The sequence below is a fragment of the Magnolia sinica genome, chromosome 7 (genome assembly GCF_029962835.1).
Source record: "Magnolia sinica isolate HGM2019 chromosome 7, MsV1, whole genome shotgun sequence".
NCBI lineage: Eukaryota > Viridiplantae > Streptophyta > Magnoliopsida > Magnoliales > Magnoliaceae > Magnolia > Magnolia sinica.
In genome coordinates, this window is record NC_080579.1 from 33,005,351 (window position 1) to 33,015,685 (window position 10,335).

The 10,335-nt window shown below is 41.5% G+C and overlaps 1 protein-coding gene across 4 annotated transcripts in view; it reads left to right on the forward strand.

Annotated features, from left to right (window-relative positions):
- Positions 1 to 5,302, forward strand: part of LOC131251279 (phosphomethylethanolamine N-methyltransferase-like) — a 74,103-nt gene extending 68,801 nt beyond the window's left edge. For 3 of the 4 annotated variants that reach the window (XM_058251904.1, XM_058251903.1, XM_058251905.1), the window contains exons 8-12: positions 3,731 to 4,011; positions 4,395 to 4,556; positions 4,684 to 4,737; positions 4,837 to 4,911; positions 5,010 to 5,302. In XM_058251904.1, coding sequence (XP_058107887.1) covers positions 3,731 to 4,011; positions 4,395 to 4,556; positions 4,684 to 4,737; positions 4,837 to 4,911; positions 5,010 to 5,108 — 671 coding nt within the window. In that variant the 3' untranslated portion in view covers positions 5,109 to 5,302. The remainder of the gene's footprint in view (positions 1 to 3,730; positions 4,012 to 4,394; positions 4,557 to 4,683; positions 4,738 to 4,836; positions 4,912 to 5,009) is intronic. The other variant, XM_058251906.1, reaches the window with a different exon arrangement.
- Positions 5,303 to 10,335: the final 5,033 nt, after the last annotated feature.

Below are 10,335 nucleotides of genomic sequence, written 5' to 3' on the forward strand. Positions count from 1 at the left end.
GGAAAGGGGGAATTAGTTAAGATTGATGAAGATGCCATTGTTCACAAGCCCCTTCACGAGAAGGAAATGTGGCTGTCGTTCCGGCCAGATATTAGTCTAGACAAGATTCTTATGGCAATTGCTATGTTTAGTGAAGGGCCGGTAGTGGCTGTTTGTAGTAGTCTGACTGATCTGTCTTTGGATAGACGGAAGCTTAGTACCCAGTGTGGGAGCTGCTACTAGAACTATGATTTCTAGTACGTTCATGGCTGTTGGCTCCTGCATGGCATATTGAATCTAGTCAATCCAATGATGGAAGGGCGGAGGAGATCATAGTGGTGAGAATTTGTGTTAGGAAGAAGAAGATGGCGATGCTTGAGCGCATTGGGATTTCTGTTCGGGGCAAAAGGGTGTCAGTTCAGGTGGAGAGGGAGGAACTAAGGGGAAAGTTTGGTCAGGTGGAGGAAGTTAGAGGTAGCAAGGATGTTGCTAGTTCCTTGGCAAGATGGTGGTGCACCATTTCGCCAGGAGGCAGTGGGTGTTACCATAGTGCTGGGCGACGTGGCATGCAGAGGTGTAGGTTGTTGCAGTACACGGGAGGTTGGTGAGGTCTAATCACATGTTAATAAATGGTTTGGCAGCCTACCACATAGGGTGGCAGATGTCAGGTTTGGGGGAGACAAATCCTTCGGAAAGGGATACGTGTAGCAAGGAGTAGGTGGGTCAGGGGATAGGTGGCATGAGAAGGGAAGCCGGGGAGTCGCATGTTGGCTCAGGTGGCAAGCAAGTTGCATCCATTTTGGGGCCTTTAGCCATGTATGGGGATGTTGTAAGTTTGGAGGGGGCTGGTAGTGCGGTGGGGATTGAGATGCTGACATGTGCTTTGGACGTTGATCGAGATGCAGGGGCATCTCTCGGGGCTATGGAGATTCATGTGAGTCCCTCATGTAATGGCATTCGCGAGGAGGGGTACTTAAGTCATCACATGAGCAAGAATCTCCCTCTTCTAATTTCGAGCGCCAGCTACATATGCCTCTCTCCCTTGGCTGTGGAGAAGAACAAGGAGAGGGAGGATGGTGGTTGTTGCGCTCTGTCGTCCTCTTCCTTAGAACTTGACTTCTCTTTGTTCAAAGCAAATATTGCCAACTCCTTGTTTCGCGGGCCCCTGCAGAAGGTCGTCCTCAGTTAGATGAAGGGACGATTGGCCATTTAGTGGCTGAGGACGATTGTGCGACTTAGGCCTAGGTTGTGGTAGTTCACGAGAACGATAGCAAGGTAATTGAGGTTATGGTGTGGTAGCTCTGTAGGTGCAGGGGGAGGATCTACTGATGGTGCTTGATGTCCCTCCTCTCTATGCTTCCAAAGATATTGGTGTGGACTTGTGATGCAGGACAATTAACCACTTGCTCTAAAAGCTTGAACTGATAGAGCATGACGAATCAATCCCTTTATTATTATTTTTATGTTAGCTTGTTAGTACACCCCACTGTCAGTTCACACTTCAATGTTAGCCACCCCCACTAGGAAATCGATACCATAACGGTTGTTATAGCCTTTACGACCCCGTAACGTGTAATGGTTGCCACCGTTACCTTTACATAACAGCCTTTATGGCACACCAGGCTTGTGTGAAAATGCGCCTGCATTAATCACCCCCGGTGAGGAGTCCCGAACACGAAACCTCCTGCTCTGATACCACTTTGATGCAAGACAATTAACCACTTGCTCTAAAAGCTCGAACCGATAGAGCGTGGTGAATCAATCCCTTTATCTCATAGCCCAGGCCCCACATCGCATGGGTTAAGACCGCGGCCGACCCCCCTCGTGGGCCCCATATCACATGGGTTCTGCTTCACACGAGCCACTCGCCTCACACCCACCTCACACAAGCCACCCACCCCGAGCGTTTCCTTGCATCCCATAGGCTACCCCACTCGAGTCCAGTGTGTAATTGCCCATGCATTAAACTTGTGTATCAGGTATGACATTCTAGAGTGCTATAATGGGCTTTGACAAAGGATGGGGATAATAGCCTGATGGCCTGGGGTTTATGGTCTATCAATGGCGTGATGGGCCATGTGGGGAGGATGGTTGGTGTCAGTCACCTTTGGTGACTGTGAGGAGAGCTATATTGCTTTGTTTCAGTAAGAGCGGGGAACTTAGAAGACAAATGGCGAATTGGAGGAGGACTTAGAGGTCTCTAAAAGGGTGGAGGGAATTGGATAGATTGGCATTAGTTATCAATTATGATATTCCATGACTTCTTTAGGTGGTGAGAGGTAGGGTAGACGAGGCAAGTTGGTGTCCCAGTGAAGATCTTATGTTGGAATGTTAGGGGTTTGAGGTGCAAGGCGAAAAGGGCTCAAGTGAAAGATCTCTTGAGAAGATTGAAAACTTAGGTGATTAGTCTGATAGAAATGAAGCTTCACTCGATTGATCAGAAGATGATGGAATCTCCATGGGGAGTTGGGAATAAGGGCTGGGTGTCACTCGATGTTGTTGGAATAGTGGAAAAGAAGAGATCGATAGAAGAAATAGAGAAAAAAGGGAAGAAGAGGAAGAAAAGATGAAGAAAATGAGAGGGGGTTTTAGGGTTTGAAAGAGATGTTGTGTTAGGTCTAAATGACTAACATCTTTTACAAGAAGAGAAATATTGCATACTCTGTAGGACTACCAAAGGACTATGCACACGCGCAAACACAATATTCCATCTCCTATAATCCCCCTCACCATGCCCATACGAGTCCATATGTTTTTTTAGCATAATTGATCACTAGAAGGGACGGTCATGGTGGATTTGGGTAGAATAGTTGCATTATTAACAAAATATACATCAACCGTCACTTTCCTATGCCTTGGTGGACTGATATGTTAAATATGCTGCATGGAGCTCAATTCTTTTCAGAAGTAGATCCACAAAGTGAATACACCAAATTCGTATAGGGGCTGTTGATGAATGTGAAATCACTTTGAAACTAATGTGTATGGTTCCTGGATGTACCAGGTGCCCTTTCTTATTTGACAAATTTTGTTTTGAAGACATTGGTTAGAAAATTCTACTTTGACATACTTATCTCATTGGTGAGTAAGATCGATCAATGATGGCACTTGGCCATGTTTATGCGGTGTTTATTGTGGGTTAACGTCATCCCTATTACATTGAGTGTATTGAGCAGATGGATTTTGGTCAAAATTTGTCTGCAATCAAACATTACCTAAGTTAAGATATAAAAAAACTAAAATTCATAAAACTCACTACCAATCATGCCAAAAAGTATTATCTTTTTGTACGGAATTTTATAATCTAGCCTGATCTTAATTGTATTTGTAAATTAGTGCAAAGAGAGATGGAATAGAGAAGAAGAAAGAGAGGAGAAATGGCAGAAGTTAAGAGTTCAACAATCCCCCCCCCCCCTCAATTATGGGAGTTCATAATTACAGAAATGCCATTAATAACAAAAGCAAAAATTACCTGTGTCCTAGACCTAAATAGCCCATCTAGGTGGGCCTATATAGGCCCTAGGCCCATATCACCTTCATTAACAGTATTTATTACTGCATTCTGGACTTCATTCTAAGGATCGAGAATCACCTTTCACTGAGACTAGCAGCTTGTTAGTTGAATGGTCTAGTAACCAACAAGTTCTCCACTGCAGATGCTATCAATAAGTTACTGTTCTAACTAACACATCTAGAATTCTCTTCATCTTTTATTTTTAATTTGTTCTAAATGTAGCCTCATGCTGTGCAGATACAACGAAGGAATTTGTGGCAAAGCTGGAGCTTAAGCCTGGTCACAAGGTCCTTGATGTTGGATGTGGCATTGGGGGAGGTGACTTCTACATGGCTGAAAATTTTGATGCTGAGGTTGTTGGCATTGACCTATCCATAAACATGGTTTCTTTTGCTCTTGAACGTGCCATTGGACGCCAGTGCTCGGTTGAGTTTGAGGTTGCTGACTGCACCCAAAAAAACTATCCTGATAACACATTTGATGTGATATACAGCCGTGACACTATTCTCCACATACAAGTAAACTCCGTCTCTTACTGGAATTTCATAATATTGATATTGCAATGCTTGGTTAGATTTATTCTTGACATGTCATATCTCTTTGGGCATGGCTCCAATTTCATGAATGTTTAGAACTTGTAATTGAAATATATGTAAAAATAGTTCGTTAGGTTACCTTGAATTGATATCCTAATTGGACTCAACCAGTGTCGCTTTCTGACTAACATTGCTGGGTTGCTGGCTTGTTAGCATGCTAGCAAGGTTTTGGACCATGTTTGTAGTGTAGCCTCTATATTAATTGGGACCATGTCTGTAGTGTAGCCTATAGATTAACCATTCTCTTTTCATTTCATGCTGCCTACTGTCACAGGTTTTTAATGCATTTCATGGTGTATTTTCAGGACAAACCTACCTTATTTAGAACCTTCTTTAAGTGGCTGAAGCCAGGTGGCAAAGTTCTAATCACTGATTACTGCAAGAGAGCTGGGCCTCCATCAGCAGAATTTGAGAAGTACATTAGGCAGAGAGGATATGATTTGCATGATGTAGAGGCCTATGGTCAGGTATGCATGTATTCTGCTATTGGTATTCAGTTGTGGCTTTGCCATCTTTCATCCACACACGGGCGCGCACGCGACAGACACAACACGTTAATTTCAGTTTCCTGAATTAATTTGCACCATTGTTCAGATGCTCAAGGATGCTGGTTTTGATGAAGTTACAGCTGAAGATCGAACCGATCAGGTTCCACTAAAACTACCTATTGATCTTCTTATTTAGAATCTAATAACGGTTTTATTTATTTATTTATTTATTTAAATCTTTTTATTTTTCATGTTGCAGTTCATAAAGGTGTTGCAGAGAGAATTAGATGCCGTTGAGAAGAACAAGGATGCCTTCATCCAAGATTTTTCTGAAGTGAGTCATCTTCTTTTGCAGTTCATTTACTTGGCTATCTTCTCATTTTATTCATTTTTGGGTGACGCTTCTGGTGTTCATACAACAATCATCTTCAGGAGGACTACTCTGAAATCGTTGATGGTTGGAAGGCGAAGCTGATGAGGAGCTCGGTTGGTGAGCAGAGGTGGGGCCTGTTTTTTGCCAAGAAAAAATGATTGTTCGAAGAAATTCCATTGTCTGCTTGACTAAGTTGAAGTGAACAAGAAGCACAAATAATAGACAAGACTCAATATGCATCCTGCTGCTATGGTGTTTAAAACTATGGTTTGATCTTAGTTTATAAACTTATTATAAAGTTGGTTTGATCTTAGTTTATAAACTTATTATAAAGTTGGCTTTCCATGTGTCATTGGGTATGGGAAATTATCACATTCTAGGCTCATCTTATCTTAGTAATAATTAATGTTTTAGCCTATGTTAGATATGCATGCGGTGAAAAGCCAATGATAGTTAATGATTGCTGAAGTTGAATGGAATGCATTGTATCTCTAGTGGGTTATAGGAAGTACCTTATGGAATATCTCTTGTCGAACTATGGGGAGATCAGCACCTTAAATTCCATAACCACTATATTGGGTTTGGGCAACCCAAGATTGGTTTCATGATTATCCTGCGTGGCGCAAAACCAAAGATAGATGAGTTGAGATGGGATTAATCTCCACCAACGGGCATCTTGTTGCCTATGCCCTTCACTACATAGGAGTATAAATATTCACTTGTTCATGTGTGCTTATATCAGGCTCGATCGGACATTCGCAATGGAGGATCGTGCGAAGATTGGATTGACTCATCATGCACTAGCTTTGACTTATCTTTAGACCTGAGGTTATGAAAGGATTTCATGATCATCGTATAGTGGGCCTTGATGCACCTTTTGACGTACAGTAGTGGCTGACATACACATGTTTTTGGGTGCACACATTAAGATGTGGTTGAAGCCTTACACGTACCAATGTGGGATCCACTAGTCTTTCTTGTACTCAGTTATGGATGGAACACTTTTAATGGACCATGAATCAGGTGTTTTGTAGCTGGCTAGTGCTCTCAAATGTTTCTAGTGGTTCACCTATTGAGCTTGTAAGGGATTTTGGGTCAAGGATGAACACCACAGATAGTGGAAAGATTTGGATTAATTTGATTCATTAAATATTAAAATACTTACAATAAGGATAAAAGCACATAAAATAGCCAAATGCGGGGGAGGTAGCATGGAAAGACTAGATTACCTATGGTTTAACCGAGGATATGGTCTTTTTGATAGAGTGAAATGGTAGAGTATGATTGGTGTAGTCAACCTTAAGTAGTTGGGATAAGGCTTAGATAATGAAGAGGATAAGGCGTTTCCTCAATGGGTGGATATTGGAGTTTGATACCCACTGTCAGGTTTTTCATTTTATCTCTTTAAAAGCATGAGTCGAGAGCTGAGTCTATAGGTCTTGTTGATTCAAGATGAAGTCATGCTTAGAAGCAATTTTTTTTTCTCTAGTTAGTCAATATTGAAATATGATTAGTGGAGTTGAACATTTTTCAGGCATTTTGTTCTCTTACATAATCCCACCAGACATGGAAGTGTTCCTTTTGTTAGGGCGACAATTAACCATTCAGGATTCAGGTTAAGTACTTGTACACAGGTTTCTTCACGTTACTCTCCAACCCTACCATTAGGAATTGCACTAGGCCCAAATGATCACAGCTGTCCATTCCAACTACTAGAAAATTGGAATTACATCTACTTTCCCATTTTGCATGCTTTACTTTAAATTCAGTCTAGGATGATCCAACAGGCCTGATTTCACTCATTAGGTGGAACACATATCCATGAATACTATGTGTGGTATTTAACTGAAACCTTTCCAACGGTCCCTACGTTAACAGACTTTTGGAGAACAGTGAACGCCAACTTGGTTTTATTTTGAGTTGATTCCTACATAAAACTTACTGTCATCTTTCTAATCAATACGTTTATAGTAAAATATTTCCTTTGATCTTTCTGAGTCTGTCTATGCATACGAACCGTCACATTCTGCCAACAGTATCATGGTTTTTCTCATAGGAATATCTGTGGATGACAACTAGGCCAATTTGGAGGTTTGCTAAACCCATGTGCACATCCTCACTTTGTAGGGAGTGGGTTAGGTGCGGTCCCAGCCTCACCCAAGACGGTGTGACCCTTACCATGGGGCCCACCTTGATCTATGTATTCTATATCCACACCTTTCATCCATTTTGCCAGATCATTTTAGGGCATGTGCCCATAAATGAAACAGATCCAAATCTCCGGGACTATATTATAGGAAACAGTGGTGATTGAATGCCTTACTATTAATTTTTTTTAGGGTCCACTGTAATGTTTACTTGCCATCCAACCTGTTGATAAGGTTACACAAGCTTGGATGAAGGGAAGAAAACTAATATCAAAACAGTATTTAATGGTCAATCACCACTGTTTCTTATGGTATGGTCTACCTGAGAAGATTTGGATCTGTTTCATTTTTGGGCTTCTGCCCTTGAATGATTTGAAAAAACCAATGGACATTGTGGATATAGAATACATAGATCAAATTAGGCCCCACAGTAAGGGCCGCAACGTCTTGGGTGAGGCCGGGGCAGTACCTAATCCACTCTCGTCTTTACATGCCCGTTTACGTACCCATACAACAAGCGTGTGGTGCGTAAGGTGGCCAAAGGAAAATGATATTTGAGTAATATTAGAATCCAAATTACAATTATATAGGAATTTGGAATCCTCAATTGTCTTTGGCATCTATAAGTGAAATCTTGTGGAATCCAACACATAAAAGTTATGTTTGGCAGCCTTATTTAATATATTCACAGAAATTTAAATTTAATTAATTAAATAATCTTGAATACACTTTAATAGTTTGGCTAAACATGAAGTAATTCTAAGCCTCGGGTCACAGAAGTTTGCCTGCTAATTTTATAAGATAGGTCCCACGAAAATGAAGACACGATGCAAAGATACATTGACGAGCCTTTATATAACACATCACAGTCCACGAGGAGCAACACCAGATTAGTGGTCTGAGCGTAAAAGCGTGGCCACCACTAGTACAAATTCAGGACCCAATTTGAATTCCTACAAAATTTCGAGGACCATATCATTGAGAAGCGGGTGCCACTGGTGTCAAAGTGAGTGACGTGCCAATGGCGTCAAAGTGAGTGAGGTGCTCACTGCCCTTTTCCTTGGTGTGAAGACTCTATAGGACTGTAGACACTCTGCCCAAACTAGCAACTTTACGTTGCACCGATTGTCTTCAAAAACCATCATCTTAATTCTAGCTATACCTTAGCCATTCTCCAACCCTATCTAAAGCCTTAGCCATCTCCAAGCCTTATCCATTTCCAAGTCTTAGTCAAGCCTTAACCATTCCCAAGCCAAAGCCACACCATAATCCATTCCTAAGCCATAGCCTATACCTTAGTCTTAAAGCCACTTTCAAGAGCCAAACAACCTATCTGACCAATATTTAGAATAAAGTAAGGGGTGGAGGTAGTTTGATTATCACCAGTGGTAAACGAATTATCACTCCCTCTTGACAAATGTGCCTCAAGCTATAACTGTTTCTCTTCTAGAGAGACAATTGTGCTGGGACTCATCTTACCCCCAGAACTCCTACTATTTACCCTTTTACTAGCCTTGTCCACCAATGAAGGGGTGTCATGTGGCACCTCATTCCCTTCCACCAATCCTACGTTGTCACATCATCATTTACCCTCCATGATCCTTAGAATTACTAAAGAACTCTCCAATAGGGCTATAAATACACAAACCAAAATCAAGAGAATGAGAATGAGAGTAAAAGTGAGAGAGTGAGAAGAGTGAGAGATGAGCATGAGCTTTCAAGCCATCATCCATTGCAGCCCCCTCTTAACCTCCGATAGCCCTCTCCTAACCACTTAGCCCACCTTTGTCAACCCTTTCAAACTATAGTGCCCATACATCATCCAAGCCACATCCAAGTGCAAACTAGAGATCATGACATTCCCATTAGCGTCCATACTTTACGAATGACATCATTATCTCTTTTCTCAACCCTCCTGCTTTTCTAGGTTGCCATTGAATGTATGCTCTTTGACTTGCCGAAACTCTAGATCCTATCACATCAGAAACTCATAGTAGCCTAGTCCTCTTATATACCTTTTTGTCATCATCACATCTCCCCTCAACCCCCTTTCTTTTTTAGACATTCTTGGGACGTATGATCTGTGGCTTGCCAGAATTTCGGACCCAGTCACATTAGAAGTCTAAGTATGCATAGCCCTATTTTAATAATTATATCTATCATTTTATCCCCTAAAATCATTTTACTATACGAAGTAAAACCGTACACTCATACGAGCAGAGAGGGTGCTTAACACCTTCTCTCTCTGTAACCGAGGTCCTTTACTTAGAATCTTATGTTGCAGATTATGAGTTAACTTAGAGTAAGAAAGTTTCCGGATCCTCTAGCTTTTATAGTTTCTGCGGGTTCTATTTGACTGCGGGATTTTGAGCTAACTTGACTAGTGGCGACTCTAAGTTTACTACATCATCAATCTCAATCTGCCCATACGTCTAAAAACCAAAGATAAAAGCATGTGCATGGATTTTTAACGTTCATAGGGGCCCATCGCAATGTATGTATTTTATCCACGCCATTCATCCAATTTTGCAGCTCATCTCAAGGCATGAGCCCAAATTCGAAGCACATTTAAAGATCAAGTCCACTGCACCACAAAAAACAGTGGGGATACCACCGTTGAAAGCTTCCTAAGGCTTGAAATGATTTTTATCTATCATCCAACTTGTTCATAAGGCCACACAGACCTAGATGAAGGCAAACCACAAATATTAGCTTAATCCAAAACTTATATGCCCCTAAGAAGTTTTGAACAGTATGTGTTCAATTCCTACAATTCCTACTATTTCCTATGGTGTGGTCTACTTGAGCTTTGGATATACTTAAATTTTGGTCTCATGCCCTAAAATTAGCTGGAAAATGGGTGGATGTTGTGGATAAAACATATACATTAGGGTGGGCCCCACATAGTCTTCACATTGTGGTAAAGTTACATAATCTGCCATCCGCCATGGCTGCTCTAGGATAGACCAATTCCCTGAAATTATTGCCTAACCTTCCAATTCGTGGCTTGTGCAAAAGAGGAATGCAATAACGACCATTAGGGTTGAAAGTCAGGTGGGTTGGGTCGGGTTGGTGCTCAAACCTAACCCAACCCAAGGTTCCTATACCTCAACCCTAACCCAACCCAACCAAATATCGGGTTGGGAATTCTCAACCCAAGCCCAACCCAAGTGGGCTCGGTTAGGTTAGTCGGGTGGATACATGCTAATATTTTCATTACTACATTAGTTTATTATAT